General features: G+C 37.2%; 1 protein-coding gene across 2 annotated transcripts; it reads left to right on the top strand.

Moving 5' to 3' along the window:
* The first annotated feature begins 729 nt into the window (after positions 1-729).
* Positions 730-15715, top strand: LOC124827193 (mitochondrial Rho GTPase 2-like). Of its 2 annotated transcripts, XM_088097637.1 has the most exons (14): positions 741-1172; positions 1396-1528; positions 1633-1782; positions 2215-2391; positions 2481-2732; positions 3782-3850; positions 3980-4035; positions 5682-5763; positions 13442-13653; positions 13800-13869; positions 14069-14181; positions 14906-15056; positions 15166-15349; positions 15453-15715. In XM_088097637.1, the coding sequence occupies exons 1-14, from the start codon at positions 874-876 to the stop codon at positions 15527-15529; spliced, it is 2025 nt and encodes a 674-aa protein (XP_087953763.1). In that variant the 5' UTR covers positions 741-873; the 3' UTR covers positions 15530-15715. The 2 variants fall into 2 exon arrangements, with proteins under 2 accessions (XP_087953764.1, XP_087953763.1); XM_088097638.1 differs by lacking the exons at positions 15166-15349; positions 15453-15715 and having other exon boundaries at positions 730-1172; positions 14069-14206; positions 14906-15042.
* Positions 15716-20207: the final 4492 nt, after the last annotated feature.

The following is a 20207-nucleotide window of genomic DNA, read 5'->3' on the forward strand; positions in this document are numbered from 1 at the left end:
TTTTCCAAAAATAATTAATTATTATATTAATTAAATTAAAAACCATTTTAGAAATGAAAAATCATAAATATTTAAAATAAATTTTATTATTAATAAAAATTATAATTAATTTCTGAATTAAAATCTAAAATACTATTTAATATTAATTAAATTATAATTTATTATTATTGATTCTATATTATTCTATACTTTTTTTTATATTTCCACTTGTTAAAGAATTCTGTGCCGATCATCCTTATCTCCTACCTCAATCTTAAACTTCCTTAGATAAGACCATCTTCCTCCGTTGTAGCTCTTATTATGTTAATGTGTGAAAAAAATTAGTAAAATTGTATTATTCCAAACAATAAATAATAATTTTAATACTAAAATGGTATAAGAAAAATAAAAATTGAAGTAGTATTTAAATTTTTGAAACAATATTTATCTTCTTTCAATTTAATTTTTAAACTATTTTTTTCTCAGTTCACTTTTTTCTACCGAACCAATTTTATAATTCCATAGTATGATGAACGAACGATAAATTTAGTTCCTATGTTTTTTCTTAAAAACTCTTTAAAATAATAAAATCATATAAGTAATTTATAGTAAAAAATATTGGGTGAAGAATTGATTTTATTTGTATAACTGCGATTACAACCTCTAATGAGTTTTCATAGTAAAAATCCAGACATTTTTTTACTAAATAGATAACCTACATAATATATAAACAAACTTAGGATGTTTAATTATTACTCCAGGGGTACTCTTATTGTAAGAGACATATAGTAAAATTCTTAAAAATAAGGATTTATTGCCCAATGCTTCCATATTTACTCAAATTTAATTCGTTGTTTCGGAACTGGCAAGGAATATATAAATTCAAGTGACTCCATGGATTGTCCAAAAACACACCGCAATTCTCCGCACCGCCTTTCCATACGAACACCTCTCCAAATTTTCTCGTCTGTTCCTTGTTTTCCTGCAATGGTGGGCCCCTTCAGCGCCGTCGATCGCAGGGTGGTTAGAGTCGCCATCGTAGGCGACTGTGGTACCGGAAAATCCACACTCATTGCTGCAATGGCGTCGGAATCTTTCCCCAAGTCCGTTCCGGCCGTGCTCCCTCCTACTCACCTGCCTCATAATCTCTACCCCGATTCCGTTCCTCTTACCCTCATTGACACACCTTCCAGGTCTCTGCCACACTCGCATTCCTTCTCCGCGCGCTATTCAATTCAAGCAAAACAAAAGAAAACTGACAGTAGTAATAATTTTGTAAATAACTGGTTAATCAGATATAAGCCCTAGATTCAACTGAAAGGAATGCCATTCAATTTTCTTAATGTAGAGTTTATATGGGAGTTTTCTCGTTTGAATTAACACTTTCGTCGCGACGTGTGATTTGTATTGTTTTAGCTTCGAAAAGCAAGGCGAGCGCAGTGAAGAATTGAAGCGAGCTGACACGGTGGTCTTAACCTATGCTTGCGACGAACCGTTGAGCTTTGAGCGTTTGAGTACTTACTGGCTCCCTGAACTGCGGAAGTTGGAGGTTAGTTTTGCTTCTTTTAGTTAATGACAATTTTTCTGTTTAGAGATGGAGTTTGAAGTGAATGGGAAGCTAATAGTTGCCTTCTATTGTTTATTGTGAGGCAGGTGAAGGCACCTGTGATTGTAGTTGGCTGTAAGCTTGACCTTCGGAATGAAAATCAGCTAGTGAGCTTAGAGAGTCTCACAACAAATATCATGCAACAGTTCACAGAAATTGTCACTTGTGTTGAATGCTCTGCTGTTACACTTTACCAGGTGTGATGTTTTGCTGCATCATTGTTACTTGGTTTCGTGGTTTTATGTGTTTCTTGATATTGTTGGAAATTTGGACAAATGCTGCTGCTGTGGGCACAACTGTAGTTGCATACACCTTCGGAACCTATGCAGACCATGTCTTAAAATCTTGGTCATGCTTATCTATTGTTTAGTTAGTTAGTATGTATATGGTTAGAAAACAGCATCAGAAAATGCATGAATGGATCATATTTTTTATTATTAAAGATCACTCATTCCTGAGTATTCCTTTAGTGCGATTCATTACAATAATCCTAAGAAAGTCGTGCATTGATGTGATAGTGCTAGATCTGGCTTTAGGCATATAAGGACAACTTCTTGATGGTGATATTGGAATTATATTCAACTCCCTATTTAGTAAAACTCAGGTGCGTTATATTTGATTATTTTTAGGTCCCAGAAGTTTTTTATTTTGCCCTAAAAGCAGTACTGCATCCAGTAGATCCGTTGTTTGATTATAAAAGACATGGTTTGACAGATCCATGTGTGAGGGCTTTAAGAAGAATATTTATTCTATGCGATCAAGACATGGATGGTGCTCTCAATGATGAAGAGCTAAATGAGTTTCAGGTTTTTATAAATGGCCCTCCTTGCCCTTTATAGTTTGAATATTTAGTTTGTTGTATGCCCTTTACTTTTGCTAATTCATATTTCAACAGGTTAAATGCTTCAATGCAGCATTGCAGCCATCTGAAATAGTAAAAGTCAAATCGATTGTGCAGCAGAAAGTACCTGACGGAGTCAACTCTGTTGGTCTTACCTTTCCAGGCTTTATTTATGTCAATAACATGTTTCTACAGAAAGGGCGAACAGAGACATTGTGGGCCGTTCTAAGAAAGTTTGGATATGATAATAATTTAAAACTTCGGGATGATTTCCTTCCAGTTCCATCCATGCATGCTTCTGATCAGGTCATACTCTCTTTTTTTCTTGGTTTTGGCTGTTTGTGTAATTCCGTTTCGATATTCTTGTTTGAGTTAATTTGTAGAGGTTAAAGTACCAGGTTAACCATTCAATTGTTATAATCTCCACACTTGTATTAACCTTAACAGAAAATTTGTGTAATTGTTAAATGAGGAAAACTAAAATGTTATATATGAATGGTGTTCGAAGTCCCACATCGATTAAAGATAAAGCCAATTTAGAATATATAATGAGGTGCAAACCTCATCTTACAAGCCGGTTTTGTGGGGTTGAGTTAGGCTTCACTTCTTAACATGGTATGAGAGCCATTCTTAGAGCTTATTTTAGCGAGATTTGTTGTTTGTTGGGTATATTTTTCCAATCTCTATCGGGTCGCTATTGAACCACCCATCAATGTCTTGTTTCACGTCCGAGTGTATATACTTCAGTGTGAGGGTGGTAATTTAAAGTATATAAGTGGATGCAAACCTTACCTTACAAGCCGGTTTTGTAAAATTTAGGCTTAAAGTCCATTTTTTAACAAGTGGTACTTGTTTGTTCTAGTAATATTTGCCATTAATTACCAATTCAGCAAAGTTGATAATTTCTCAAAACCAAACAAGTAGGAAATGTTAGCTGACAGATGTGAACTACTCAGATCACTAGGATAGGTGATTACAGAGAATATTGATTTTATTTTTTCTTGAAATTTACCTCTTATATGTTCTGTCGTTATTCATTTTCCAGACTCTGGCAGTTTGGACTGTAATAGTTTACAGCTAGTACTTGACATATTATAATATTATTCCTATTTTCTCTTTTATGAATTGGAAAAAGGATGCAAATATTTGATGGTATAGTTTAGTGATGCATGTGTTCAATCAAATGATCATTTATAGAAACGTGAGACATGGTTTCTCTTCTAGCCAATCACTGCACATCCTCTTGTTTTAGGGCATTAAGTCACGACAAACATTTTTGTGAATGTGTTCTTTATGATTGCTGTATAACTTGCAAGAGATATGTAGAACTTACTTTCTTAGACATTACCATGCAGAGTGTGGAGCTGACATGTGAAGCCGTAGAGTTTCTGAATGATATCTTTCAATTGTTAGATACAGATAAAGTATGTATAACTCTTTTGGATTCTCTTGACCACTACTATGTGCATTAAACACCCACTTTATGTGGCTTTCCATGAAGAACATCAATATACTCTTCTAATTTTCGGTTTCGAAACCTGATACTTTTCTAGGATCTAACTCTACGACCTGCCGAAGTTGATAACCTATTTGATACTGCTCCAGAAAGGTGACCTTTGCCGGTACTTGTCCTTTAAAAGTAGTATCATCCTAATTTTATGTTTATTTTAATTGTAATTTCTTATCTTGATGAAGTAGTTGATATGATCAAAAGGTGGTCAATATAATTTTGTGTATTCTTTGTAATTTTTATTATGCTTTTTCTACCAAGTGACTGAATTGTCACATGGGAAGATAAAAAAACCACATTGGAAGGTGAAGCATTCATGTTCTCATGGTGGAAAATAATGATGCATATAGTAGAAATTAAAAGCAACACTAGTGATTGCTAGTGGACATTAAGAACTACTGATTAGGAATTAACGTAGAATTTAGCGGGTCTTATTATGGTTGTCTACATGGGCACATAATTTAGCCTGTAAAAAGATGTATTTTTAATGTAATAAAAGGATATATATGAATTCCAAAGGTAATTAAATTTTCTCTTTATAAATATTTTATGGGATAACTTGTGATGATCAATTCTATGACTTATCACTTACTTACCTTCTCATATTTCTTGAGTGTGGTGTTTGTATCCTTTCCCGAACTGAATATCAGAACAATTCTTCTGTTTTCTCATCAATAGTCTAGAACTTGTTGACTACCTCTAACGTGACATATTGCTTCAGTGACTAGAAGAGTGCTTTAGATAGCTTTTAAGTTCAAAACTCAGTAACGTATTAATAGGACCCTTGAGAAAATAATAGTTTACAAACTAAGTTTCCCCAGCAAAATAATAGTAATTGCACTATTAGTTTGGTGGGTAAGAGAAGTTACCTAATTGATTAGGTAGTTTGAGTTGTAGGAGCAAGACAAGGGCTTCTTGAACTATTATTGACAGCCTCAATTGAATACTCGCTTCTTGAACTTGCTAGTGTTAGCGCTTTATACGTGTTGTTTTGGGGGGTTTTATGCAACTTTGCAATGTGGTTTTGTAAATGTATGTTTCATAACTGGCATCATAACTACGAGAAATATATTGGAATTGACTTAAATTTTCTGGAAGGAAAGGAACGTTCAAATATGTTGAGTAAACACCTAGAAAATAGTGCTAATAATAAGTGATGTTTGGATTCAACTAAGTTCTTAGGTTATTGTCACTATCCATGTCTCGTTGGTTGGTAATGCTCAAGCAATAACGATGAGAACTTAGGGCTGGTAAGTTATTTTTGTCTAATTCATGACTCTTGTTACATGGGGCTGATTTAGCTTATATTTTCTTTCATTTGAATCAGTCCTATGGGTTTGTTAGTGTCTTGTTTATATTGATTGCAAGCGAGATTTAAAATTGTTGTTCTATCTCGACCCTTGATGTTGTAGGAAATTACGGTTGCAATAACTCTAAAAACCTTAACATTGCAGTCAAAATCATAGTCATTGACCTTGTTAAAACCTTGATAATGAGTATGGTTGTAGTTTTTCATGCTAGTGTAGATATAACGACTTGAAAATCTCTCAGACTTTGGGGAGTGGATTGTTTCACTTACTTGAGAAATCTGAACATAAAAAACATGATGCTTACTCTTTTTAGTTGATATTACTTGAAACCAATAAGAGTAGTATTAATTTTAAACCTTTCATCCATGTTCAAGTGTGATATGTTCTTGACAAAAGTTTCACCATCTGAAATTTTTATTTGTTTATGAATTTCAGTCCATGGAACAATGCTCCATATAAGGATGCAGCAGAGAAATCTGATACGGGCTATATCTCTCTAAATGGATTTTTGTCTCAGGTGCTTACTTTATACTTTTCTTCTTCAACCTTTACCATTGATGGATCTCTGAAAGGATTTTTGTGATTCATGATTCTAATTGTCAGCATTATTGATGGCTGTGATCTACAAAGGCTTTTTTCCTTGCTAATATAGTGAACAGATTGTGAAGTTGAGACTTGAGATAGGTTTTGTGATAGCAACTGTCATCAGTATTTTATATATTTCTGTATGATTAATTGAAGAAAGGGAAATAACAAAGAGCAGTAGCTCCCAGCTCAAAAGAACATCTAGACTTGACAATCCCGTTAATATTTGGATATCCCCTCTCAACAATTTTTGTCTCTCTTTAACTTGCCCCTGGCCTTACCAATGTACTGTTTTGAAGTAACGGGCCTCACTAATCTTAGGTCTATGAGCAATACACCTAAAGGGGTTTAGGGGCTTTTGAAATTGGATTTGGGTTCCAATCAATTCCACTTACTTTAAATCTTGCCTTGTCCTCAAGGCAAAGGGTACAAAACTTCTCTTTGGTTCCTTTTTGCTTCTTATCAAGTAGCTTCTTCAATTGGTTTAGTCTTCCAAAGGATGACCCTTTCTGTGATTACCTTGCCATTGCATTTACTTTCTCTAGAAGCTAGAACTGCCTCTGGAACAACTAGATCCATGTCTTCAACCTCCATCTTAGATGGCATTGCGATTTCCATTGCTTTACCATGATAATATTGCTTGAACTAGGATACATTGAATTCTTGATGATCCCTGACTGCTTCTGAAAATTGTAGCTCATATGTTACCTCCCATGTGTGGGCTACAATATGGAAAGGACCAAGAAGCATAGAGACAATTATGAATTGATCGCTTTCTATAGTGTTTGTCAATGTGGTATCAGTTTAATGTACGTTCAATTACCATTGGCATATGTCACTTATCTGCAATGAGAATTTGCATGTTTCTTCATTCTTTGTTGAGCTCTTTAGGGATGATGCTTCAATTACGCAAGGCCTCATCTCTCTCAACTAAAACACATGCACACTGACTCTAAGGTTTTCCCATTCAAATACTGTATGATAGCTGGTGGATGCCTACCATACACAATTTCAAATGGGGTTTTTCCGGTTGTTGTATGGTATGATGCATTATACCAAAATTTGGTCCACAACAAACAAAAATGCCCTTGTTTAGGTTGCTTTGTAAAGAGAAAACACCTAGGTAAGTTTTAAGGCATCAATTAATCATCTTTGTTTAACTGTCCATTTGACGGTGGTAGGAAATACTCTTGCGCGACAATATTCCTTGGGAGAAAAATAGTTCCTTCCAAAACCTGCATAAGAAAAGCATGTCACAGACATAATGGTAGGGCCTTGAATGACTTTTTGGGAAAACTTATATATTAGTCTTGACAGTAAATGGGGTTTAAGGGTGATAAAATGGGCATATTTAGGCAACTAATCAATTACTAACATCATAACATCATACCCATGTGACTATGGAACCATTGAAATCTCTACCCAATTTTTCTTTATAATAGGTGGTAACAGCTTAGTTGGGGACAATGTTTGGCATTTGTGCCATTAACATTATCGCACCCAGGAACAAAATCTGTAACATTTATTTTTTCATTCCATTCCAATAAAAGTTTCTATCCAACCTCTTGTATTTTTTTTTGTGGGGTTAAAGTGGCTTCCTATAGGGATGGAATGAAACTATTGTAATATTATAGGAATCAACAATGAACTTTTAGATAATAACATCTTCCCTTTAGAGAGAACAACCCTTTTCCATCAATTATAATTTAGTTTGTTTGTTGGATCAGCTTGCAAAGTATTTTGCAATTGAATCTGTTAGGATATTTACCTTATTTATCATCATTATATTGTGTCAAGGGTTACCCTATTTATCATGATCATATTGTGTCTAGGGTTACCTTATTTATCATGTACTCTTGTATCAATTCTTATAAATAGAAGATTATGAGAGAGATCAATCAAGCCCTCTAAAATTATTTTACAGTTTAATTCTTAAGTTGGTATCAGAGCGGGTCGATCCCGTTCTGGTTTCTGTCTCGTAGCATCGTCCACCGCCGACTGCCGCCGTCATAGTTCCTCCTGTCTAAATCCTTAGGGTTTTCTTGTTCCTCGCTTGTGCGATTCGTCTTCTTCAATGATAGCATCTGGCAGTATGCTTTCCTTCTTCGAAAGTTCATCAATTATCTCCGAGAAGCTAAATGGAAAAAATTATCTATCATAGTCTGCTGTCGTTGAAATGTGGTTCCTTGGCCAAGGGCATTATGACCACCTTGAGCGAGATGGAAGCCATGTGCTTGTTGAAAAAGCTGATAAGTGAAACAAGCAGATTTCCAGTTGTGTGCCCTGTTATGGCAATCACTGGAACCCAAACTTCTTATATCTTTGAGGGCTTTCAAAACTTGTCACTCCTTTTGGAAGAAAGCCCAAATCATCTATGCCAACAATATTCAACGTCTTTATGACACTGCCTACAAGCTTGCATCTCTTAAAATGGCAGACCATGATATGGTGTCCTTCAGGGCTGAAGCCCAATCTACTGTTGAAGAACTTAGGATTTTTTTGGAAGCGGACCCATTAGAAGATATAGAAAAGAAACTAGACAAATTTTACATGGTGTTGATCCTTCGTGCCCTACATCCCGATTTTGATCATCTCAGAGATCAACTTCTGACCAGTCATGAAGTCTCTTCCATAGAAACATTGACCACTCGCCTTCTGCGTGTCCCGGTATCTCAAACTCAGGAAGCGCATGAACTAGTGGAACCATCTGTCGTGGTTGCCACACGGGGAAGAGGAGGACGTGGCATGAGGAGGTCGGGGACGTCCTCAATGCACATACTGTAAAAGGATGGGTCACACTCAACAAAATTGCTACTCCTTACATGGTTTCCCTTCCAAAACTGCCAATATTTTGAAGACTGAAATTTTCACTTAGAACACTGAAACTCCCATTTCTAAGTTCATCGAGGATGAATATCAAGAGTATCTAAGGTTAAAGTCTAACAACGTGACACAACCATCTCAATCTCCCAATACATCAACAACCTGCATTTCTCAATCCATGGAAGGTCAAAATTCATGGGTAATTGACTCAGGTGCTTCTGATCACATTTATGGTAATTCCTCTTTGTTTTCATCTATTTCCTTTCGAGAAAAACCTCATTTCATAACCTCTGTCTAGATTATCTTTGATGAAATGTTTGTCAGTCTCAATGTGTTTGGTCCTGTCATGTTGTATTGGATTATGAGCTATGCTTATGGTAGACTTATTGTCATAGTGTAGTTGCACAGGGTTATCAACCTTGACTTTAAGATCATCCAATATGATTTTCATCCAGAGTCCTTCACACATTCCTTGAGCAAGAGTTCGAAATTCAGCTTCTGCACTAGATCGAGATACTCTATCTTGCTTTTTGCTTCTCCATGTTACTAGACTATTTCCAAGAAACACACAATACCCAGAAGTAGATTTTTTATCAGTAATAGAACCTGCATAGTCAGGATAAGTATACATTCTCATAGGCAATGTGTCTTCCCTTTTGAATAATAGTCCCTTTCCTAGACTTGACTTCAAGTATTGGAGAATTTGGTCAATTGCTTGCCACGGTCCTTGATGAACTTCCTGTAGTACCTAGTGAGCCTTAGGAGCCCTCGTACTTCCTTGACTTCTTGAGGGACTGGGCAATCTAAGATAGCTTGAATCTTTAAAGGATCCATTTCCACCCATTACACTGAAACAATATGACCAATATATTTGTAGTCTTGGTTGTCTCATGGAATATATTTTTTTTTTCTATTTACAGCAAACTGGTGTTGGACCAAAAGCTTTGAGCATTTAATTGCATAAGATGAGACTATCATCAAACAATACCAATACATACTTCCTCAATAATGGCTTAAAAACATAATTCACACACATCCTCCAAGTTTTGTCCTTCTTCTAGAATTAAAATCATTGGACTGGTCCTATGCTTGATTTCACCTCAACCAACAACTCCTCCAATTGATTATCAATCTCATCCTTGTGGTTGTAAGCATGAATGTACAACATAACACTCATTGGGTTTCAAGGTTGTTGGAAATCCCACATCGACTAGAGATAAGGCCAATTTATACTATATAAGTGGGTGCAAACCTCACCTTACAAGCCAATTTTTTGGGATTGAGTTAGGTTTAAAGTCCACTTCTTAAGATGGTATAAGAGCTATGTTAGAGCCTATCCTAGCAATATTTGTTGTTTGTTGGGCATGTTGTTCCACCCGTTATTGAACCGCTATTGGACCACCCACTAATGTCTAGTCTCACGCTCGAGATGTATATACCTCGACGTGAGGGGGTGTGTTGGAAGTCTCACATCGACTAGAGATAAGATCAATTTATAACATATAAGTGTGTGCAAACCTCACCTTACAAGTCAGTTTTGTGGGGTTGAGTTAGGTTTAAAGTCCATTTCTTAACAAAGGTGATGGTGTCCTTTAAATTCTGAAGGACTAGTTAGTGTAGATTAAGATTTGCTCAAGATACTTATTCTCAGAAGGAGGACTAGCTGATCTATCTATAGTTCTCATTTCTATAGCCACATTTTGTATAATTTTTCTCGCAAGGATGCAATGTGATTTCTATCTTGGCCTTGATATCCCTTGTTGTAATCAAATGACCATTCAACTCGTAGTTCATTGTCTTCCTATTCTGATAGGTTTCCGAACAAGAAACCCAACCAAGAACTCCCTCTCACACCAAGAAAACTGAGAGATATATGATGAATTGTGTATTATTAACAGAAAGAATAGTGTGTGTTAACAAGATGCAGAGGCATAACCCTCTTCACAGGTCTAAGGCCTGTCAACAAACAATGTACTCAAAATCTGCCTTCTAACTATCCAATCAATCTATTTATACAATTCCTCAGCCTTCTATCCTAATCCCCTTTCCCATTATATCCAAATACCCTATATCCTAACATTACACCCCGCTGCAGAACAACCTTGTCCTCACTAAAGGTTGGAATTGGGAAGCTTGGTCTCATGGCTCCTCTTCCTCATCGGTCTACCATATGAAGGGAACCCATTGGCTATGTCCTTCAATTCAAGTCAGGAGGCTTGGGTTCTGGTTCAGCCTCGCTCTCTTTTTCCTCTTCTTCTTTGGCCAGTATCAACATTCTTAATCCCCTCTCTAGGCATCGATGGCCGGGGCTGAAAGGCCAACCGCACCAGAAGCATCTTCCCTCCTCTCTCCTCTTTACGAACTCCAAGTACGGTAGGTTGCGAGTATTCCTTTCCCTCCCGTCGCCGGTGGTTCTTGCGATACCGCCTCCTTGAGTCGCCTCTTTCTTTACGGACCCAACACTCTCCCCGATTCCTCCTCGTCCCAGCATATCGCAATTTGATTCCACTCGCGCGACCGCCCCTGTCGTTCTCCCCCAAGAACTCTGATTCTTGGACGTCAATCCCCCTCCAGTTTTCGAATACGAACATAGTTTTTCCACATCACGCGCAACGCACATGGCCTTCATCAGGTCTTGCGGATCATGCGGCCTTACATGGTCGCCCACCTCCTCTCGGATTCCTGTCATGAAGTATCTTAGAATCTGCTCCTCGGGAATCTTGGTTGTCTGCCCCACCAACACTTCGAATTCCCGAATATATTCTTCTACCGGCCCCGCTTGCTTGATGGTCGATAATCTCTCATAAACCGTTCCTCGTGTTCCTCCGTCGAATCTAATCCCCAACGCTCTCTTCAACCCATCCCAAGAATGGTTCTTGGTCTTCTCCCTCCAAAATTGAAACCAACTCCCTGCGTACCCCTCCATACTAATGAAAGCCAATTGTAATTTTTCTTCATCAGCCACTCTCTGAACTTCGAAGAATTTTTCCGCCCTACTAATCCAGTTCCATGGTTCGCCTCCTTCAAATACGGGTAGCTCCAGCCGCTTCCTTCAGTTTGTCAGTCCGTCGTGATTCCCTTCTCCTCGTCTTCCTCTTTCCCAGTCCGGTCCGCCCTCGTTATCATTCACCGATGACTGGCTTCCATCTTGGCGCTGGCCGTGTGGGTCGCGGTTGCGATCTCATAACATCTTCAAGATCGTTTGGATATCTTGGCGCATTGCTTCGTAGTTCTGTCTTAGGGCTCCTGTTTCATGCCGCAAAAATACTGTATCAGCCTTCGTCTCTGCTATCGCAATTTCCACCGCCTCCAACTGTCCTTCTACCGCCACCACTCTTCCCTCCATCTCACCCGAATCGTCGCCTCACCGTTAGGGTATCCGGCAGGTCGGACCAATTGATAGGTTTCCGAAAAAGAAACCCAACCAAGAACTCCCTCACAGTCTCTCACACCAAGAAAACATAGAGATATATGATGAATAGTGTATTATTAACAGAAAGAATAGTGTGTGTTTAAAAGATGCAGAGGCATAACCCTCTTCACAGGTCTAAGGCCTGTCAACAAACAATGTACTCAAAAACTGCCTTCTAACTATCCAATCAATCTATTTATACAATTCCTTTGCCTTCTATCCTAATCCCCTTTCCCATTATATCCAAATACCCTATATCCTAACATATTCCAATTTATTTCAGTTTTCCCAAGGTCACCAGCACTCAACACCCAATATAGTGTCCATTCCCCCTTAAGTCCAAATCATATGTATCCACAACTATATTATATCTTCCCACCTTTACTTCAATAGCTGGGCAAAGCTCCCTTACCTTGCACCTACTTCCATTTCCTAAAGTACACCGTAAGTTTGTGTCAACCATCTTCATCCCAAAGAAACCACTAACTCTATAACTATGAAATTGTGACGGCTCTGCCATCCACCAGCATAACATGTGGGATAATACTTCAGCAATCATTTGAACTTAATGGTCTCTAAATGGACTCTTTCTTGATGCTCATATTTCCCTATGATCCAAAACTTGACGCACCATAACATGTTCTTCTTTGTCCTCTTTATCTTCAGTGGCAACTAATGATTCTTCATAGAAGTAATCACCTCCCCAAATGAGCAGGTGCAAATATTTTTCAGGCCTTGGTGAATGAGATTGTTATGTTTTTCACACTTGAAACACAACCCCTTATTGACATGTCTATCACTATAGATGAAGATTCAGAAAAGCAATTTTGAGGTATTTAATTCATTTGATTGCTTGGAAAGATACATTAAAGGAAGTTACTTAATGTTATTATCATCCAGTTTTGAAAATTTTGGTTTTCAGATAATCTGGATTCTATTTTGTTGTTTCTGGAGTTCCCTAGAAACTATTGTTTTGTGGTTTCCTTGCGGGGTTAATAATACCTCTCTTATGTATGTGTGTCCAAGGAGGGATCGAGTTAATTTATGAGTAACACTAAAATAGTTACTCCGGATTCTCATTCTCATTCTTTAATGGGTAAAGATGAGTTACTCACTCTTACAGTTAGATTAGAAAAATGCTAAAGGCGGGAATGAGAGTAACATTTTCAAAGTTATTCATAGAGATATGTAATTCATCCTCTCTTTTTCTCTTGATATATGCGTTTATTCTCTTTGGTTCATCTTTTGGATGGGATGAGCTGGGTGGTTGTTTCTCTAGCCATGTGACTTGGTTCCTTCATTTATATTTTGTATTTCAGTTAGAAGCTGAGTATATATTTTTTTGTTGATGTATCTTTTAAATCGTATGGTGCAGTGGGCCCTCATGACATTACTTGATCCAAAACTTAGCTTGGCTAATTTGATTTACATTGGATATAAGGGTAATCCTGCTGCAGCACTCCATGTCACTCGTAAAAGATCATTAAATCGCAAGAAGCAAACTACAGAAAGAAATGTGTTCCAATGCTATGTTTTTGGTTCTAAACAGGCTGGGAAATCTGCTTTGCTGTACTCGTTACTGGGAAGGTAGGCCACTGAACCAATCTTCATAATCAATGTCTTGTTTATGTTTCCTTTTCTTTTAATCCAAATCAGCATGTGAAATTTGATATACTCATACTTTTTATTGTTTTCTCCCTCCAAAGCAACAATTAACAGTATCATTTTCACAGGCCTTTCTCAAATAATTATATTCCAACAACAGTTGAGCAGTATGCGGCAAATGTCATTGAACTAAAAGGGGTGAGGATGGTATTGTTTTATGATGTGAAAACCAGGTTACCATTTTCATGATATTGTCAAACATAATTGTCTTTCTCTCATGTCTCAGTATACTCTATTGCTGATTACTATATTAGGAAGCATGGTAGACATTGTTGTGGAAGTTAAATTGGAACAAGATGCATTCTATATACTCATAATCCTGACGATTGCTATACAGGTAACCCGGAAAATTCTCATATTGCGTGAGATACCTGAGGATAGATTACCGGAACTTTTATCAAATCAGGATTTTTTGGCTGCATGCGATGTAGCTGTTTTTGTGTATGACAGGTGGGGTGCAAGATGATTTTAAGTGGTAATAATTTGTTAGTTAACCGGCTGTTTTGCATTATCTATACACTTTAGCTAGATTTTTGTTTTTCTCGTTGAAACTAAAGCAATGCGTGTTGCACTATGATTCACTAAAAGTGGTTGATTGCGTGTTGTGTTTCCCTAATAGCTGGTTAATTACCTATGCTGATGAAATTTGCTTATTTTGGGAGTGGAGGTTGTGGTTAATTGCATGCATTATTTTATAATGCTGCAAGAGTCTTGTAAAGAGAAGAGAGATATATTGAATGAGAAAAAATAGATGACAAGTACAAGTGGGACGTACTCACTTTTTAATTCACTCAATTTTTTTTTCTCTATCCTACCAAACAATCCCGTTTTTATTCTTCAACCAAACGTACCATTAAGGTGAGGCTATATTCTCTTCATCTTAACACTGCAAAATATAACCTGGTGTATTAACTTATTTTTGGAGAAGTATTTGTATTTTATTCTTCTTTTTCATCTTTCAAAGAAAGTGTTTTCTCGTAAATAATCAAACAAACATGTACAGTATCAGCTTTTGTGGTTCTACCTGATGAACATTATTGTTGAGTCCATGGATGGAATAAATTTCCCTAGTCGAAGTGGAATGACTGTCTCAATGTTCGTTGCTTTTTTATAGTACAACTATTTCCTGCATTTCGTTCCCTGTCAATATTTAAAGTGTGTTCCTGTTTTACAGCTCAGATGAGTATTCATGGAAGAAATCCAGAGATTTGCTTGATAAGGTCGTTAAAAATGGAGAACTAACTGGTTATAGAACCCCTTGCCTGGTTATCGCTGCTAAGGATGATTTATCTCCATTGCCAAGGGCAGTACTAGATTCATTTAAGGTAACGCGTTTTCAGCTCATCATTACAATATAGTTGCATACATGATGATTATCTGTAATGTTATAACTATGAGTTGCGTATTTTATTACATTTTTATCTTCCTGTATAGGTTACCCAGGAATTGGGAATAAAGGCACCTGTTCACGTCAGTATGAAACTAGGTGATTCGAGTAATGTGTATAACAAAATTATTAATGCAGCAGAAAACCCTCATTTGAGCATTCCAGAAACTGAGATTTCGCGAAGAAAGAAGCAACACCACCAGTTTCATCGCTCTCTGATTTTTGCCTTGGGTGCGTTTATTTTGTCTACACTCGACCGATTAACGCATATACTACAAACTTCCATAATATCCATTTTAAACCTTTTAAATAACTTAGTACCTTGAATTTACAGTTGGGGCTGCTATGGCGGTTGCCGGTTTGACAGCTTGTCGCGTGCGCGCAGCGAAGAAGAATGCTACTACTGCTTAGCAATCAAACAACCGTTATCCTTTGCTTCTAACTTTTTAACAGTATTTTTCTTTCTGACCTTGGTCTACCTAAAGTTAAATGTTTGATGTATAGTAATTACAAATCACCTTCATTGTTGTTGTAAGCATGCTTTAACAAGGCTTCTTCAATATGATTTACATCTAGGTTTTTTTTATTTGGTTTCCATTGGATACATTGTAACCTCTCTAATCCGATCAAACCATTTCAAAACGTTTTGAGACTATTCTCCCGAACCATGTTTAATTTTTCTTCATTTTTTTATCCCAACACCCATTTGGAGTCAACCTTCAACCTGTGGAGGTAGGTAAGGATCATGAAAGCCAGTCAAATGTGACGTTTAAGATAATCATTGAAAATGTTAACAAGCTTATTATTCATGTAACTAGTTCTGACTGGTCGATATTAAAAACTGTTTTATTTGTTTATCCAATGTTTTTTTCTTAACAATTCCCTCTGACAAGGTTTATGTGAGATGTTGTAATGGTTCCGAAAACCAAACCAACCACACAATATTCAAGTTATATTTTGTCATTTCAGTGAAGTGATTCATGGGAGAAAATTTCTAACGAACAAAAGACAAGTGTTGACAATAAGGAAACAAATAAGGAATACACAAGCGGAGGGAAAATTTCTACTTACAATAATGTATGATTCCCGTAAAGGTGCGGGCATTTTACGCATGCAATTGCTTTTTCGAATAGTTATGTCCATTAACGTGTCCCTTTAATGCAATTGCTTTTAACTATAATTTACCCTCCCCGTTAAAATAACCTTGTCCGCAAGGACGAATTCAGGAACTTGACTTCCCATGTACAAACATCGAACCTGTCCACTGGATCAACAGTAGAGGGATTCAAGTACAATTTAGTTGAACTTGAGGGGAAACTAGAACAAGGAGTGTGCTGAGCTTGCGGGTCACATTGTCACAAATTCACTAGTGAAACATATAAGACCAGATGAAGTTTTGCATGAAGCTATGCAACATGGAGGCTTCTTCATGGACTCCATTGTTTTTGTTTTGGTTGAATTGGTCCTAGGGTCGGTCATCCTTCCTTACTCTGCTCTTTTTTGATCTTCAATCCTCCTCGAGAATGCGATCCACTCCAATGAGTGGTTGACCTACAGAAGACACTCCGACACTCAAGTCAGATATGTTTCATAAAGAGGTCTATATTTTATTAGGATAGAAAAGGATCATTGTATCTGGAGATCAGTTGTCTACTTATAAGGCTTATGAGAGCCACGTCCATTGATTAACCATTAGTGCAATATGTTTTAGGTAATCAAACCCAATAATTAATCATTAATGTCGTATATTTGTAGAGCGTAAGGGAATCTGACCTATTAGTACCTGCTTAATGATAATCAATTTTGATCGGTATACTTCATATAGTACATAAGCCCCCTAAATCCGAGCAAGCTCTTTACTAAAAGAGGTGCGTAGGGATTATTATGAGCTTTAAAAGAGGTCGCTCACGTTGTATTTAAGGAGTCTATCTTTGATGCTTTAAGTCTTCATTGCTCTATGTACTGAGCGGCGAACTCTAAGAGTTCTCTTTGGATCGGTTCCTTAGACTGAACATAAAATGCTAAGAGTTCTCTTTGAAATTTTTTCCTCTACAAGAGATTTTCACTCCAAAAAATATGCTTTTAAATAAAGTAAACGCTTCAATATTTATTTTTATAATGAAAAGACATTGGAACCTGACAAAGCTGAACCTGTTGAGTAGTTGACTGATAAGAGTTCTTTATCGAACTTCCTGCGTTGAGCGGGGATTTCTGAAGCTATTTTTCTGACTTCCCTGCGCAACTTGGGGCAGGAGTCATTTTTCTGACTTCCTGCGTTGAGTGGGGATTTCTGAAACCATTTTTCTGACTTCCCCCGAGCGGCTTGAGGCAGGAGTCATTTTTCTGACTTCCTACGTTGAGCGGGTATTTCTGAAGCCAGTTTTCTGACTTCCCCTGAGCGGCTTGAGGCAGAAGTCATTTTTCTGACTTCCTGCGTTCAGCAGGGATTTCTGAAGCCATTTTTTTGACTTCCCCCCGAGCGGTCCTGAGGCAAGAGTCATTTTTCTGACTTCCTGCGTTGAGCGGGGATTTCTGAAGCCATTTTTCTGACTTCCCCCCGAGCGGCTTGAGGCAGGAGTCCTTTTTTTGACTTCCTGCGTTGAGCGAGAATTTCTGAAGCCATTTTTTTGACTTCCCCTCGAACGGCTTGAGGCAGGCGTTGAGCAGAGATTTCTGAAGTCATTTTTCTAACTTCCCCCGAGCGGTTATTATAACCTGACCAAGTTGAGGTCTGAACCTTCTTGAACATAATATTTTATAATTTAAAATTAAGAGTCGGTAGAACCTAACAAGGTTGAACGCAACTCTGAACCATACTATGCATAATATTTTATAATTTAAAACTAAGAGTTGGTAGAACCTGACAAGGTTCAACACAGCTTTGAACCATCCTGTGCATAATATTTTATAATTTTTATAATTTAAAATTAAGAGTAGTTAAAACCTTACAAAGTTGAACGCAGCTCTGAATCCTTTGCATAATATTTTATAATTTAAAATTAAGAGTTGGTAGAACTTGACAAGGTTGAGTGCAACTCTGAACCATGCTGTGCATAATATTTTATAATTTAAAATGAAGAGTCATTAGAACCTGACAAGGTTGAATGCACCTCTGAACCATCCTGTGCATAATATTTTATAATTTAAAATTAAGAGTTGGTAGAACTTGAGAAGGTTGAACGCAACTCTGAACCATCCTGTACATAATATTTTATAATTTAAAATTAAGAGTCGGTAGAACTTGACAAAGTTGAACGCAGCTCTAAACCATCCTGTGCATAATATTTTATAATTTAAAATTAAGAGTCGGTAGGAACCTGACAAGGTTCAATGCAGCTTTGTACCTTACTGTGCAGTATATTTTTACAATATGAGTTAAACAATTATATTATAATTTGTAAATTATAATGAAAACTAGAACCTGTCAAGGTTGGATGTAGGGTTGAACGTTCCTGAAAGTTCTTAAAACAAAAAGACATGTCTTTAGGAATTATTCCGGAATTTTTTATTCTTGTTGCAAAATCTGATGTTGATCCGAAATAACGATGTCGAGACCGAGCGCGCGTCTGGTTCTTCGTGGCTTCATGGGGATGCCGCTCGGCCCCACGGTGGGTGCCAAAATGTTTCGGTTGAATTGGTCCGAGGGTCAGTCGTCCTTCCTTGCTCTGCTCTCTTTTGATCTTCAATCCTCCTCGAGAACGCGATCCACTCCAATGAGTGGTTGACCTGCAGAAGACACTCCGACGCTCAAGTCAGATATGTTTCATAAAGAGGTCTATATTTTATTAGGATAGAAAATGATCATTGTACCTGGACATCAATTGTCTACTTATAAGACTTGTGAGAGCCACGTCCATTGATTAACCATTAGTGCAATATATGTTAGGTAATCAAACCCAATAATTAATCATTAATGTCGTATATTTGTAGAGCGTAAGACAATCTGACCTATTAGTACCTGCTTAATGACAATCAATTTTGATTGGTATACTTCATATAGTACAGTTTTCTTTGAAAACATAGGAAAATACTAGAGAGAGAGGGTGAAATGATTTTTTAAAACTTTTCGTAAATGATTTAGACGATAGTGTGTAAAAAGAGCTTTAAGAAAACGTTTAAAAGAGTAAAACAATAAAGCACATGCTTTATAATGGTTTGCTCAACTTAAGCTATGTTGAGTTCTCCCTTAAGAACTTTTAAGAGGTTCCACTAATGTTTAAGAAGATTACACGAGTTTTACCTCTCTAGGTTTACAACGGGTATTATCACTACTCTTGGTTTACCTAACTAACACGACTAGTCTGAGTTTAACCACTCTTAGTATACAAGTATTTTGATAATTTCTGGTCCAATCTTAGACTACTCGTCTAGATTGTTTAACCCAATTGAGCTAAACACCATATATTTTAATTCTCTTTAAAATGAACAACATAACCAAGGTTAAGAGCAAATATAGATTAACAACTCTCAAAGAGAGGATATAAACAATATAAAGCAATATGTGATATTGCTAAGGTTTTTCTCTTTTAGAAAATTTAGTTTTAGATGATATATGAGCACAATAATCTTGGATCGAAATCGGCCATTGCTACCTTAGAGTGTTTGACTCTTCAACGAGGGATGAAGGGCTCGACCTTTAATCTGACTATGTAACATTCTCGGGCCGCCTTATGATCGTCCCGTACGGTATAGATAGTTCCCTTGTCGGACGGAAACTTCACCGTGAGGTGGTGTGTTGAGAGTATGGCTCCAAAGGCGTTGAGGCATGGTTGACCCACCAGTACATTGATGATGTATTGGCCTCCACTTAGAGGAACCTTACCCTCAATTCCTTTTTGTCACGGTCGGTACCTAAGCATGTTCTTAGATCAACGTATCCCTTGGTATCGATCCTCTCGCCTGTGAAGCCTACGATTTGTTCGTTAAAAGGGGCAATAAGGTCTTTAGACAAATCCATCTTCAAGAAGATCTTCCAATATAAAATGTTGACGGAGCTGCCTTGATTGACAAGGACTTTACTGACACTATACGGGGAGATATCGACCGTGATTACCATCGGGTTGTCCTGGTTTGGGTCGGGTGCGTGAAA

This window comes from Vigna umbellata, chromosome 8 (genome assembly GCF_029865625.1).
Source record: "Vigna umbellata cultivar VRB3 chromosome 8, Vumbellata_1.0, whole genome shotgun sequence".
NCBI classification, from domain to species: Eukaryota; Viridiplantae; Streptophyta; class Magnoliopsida; order Fabales; family Fabaceae; genus Vigna; species Vigna umbellata.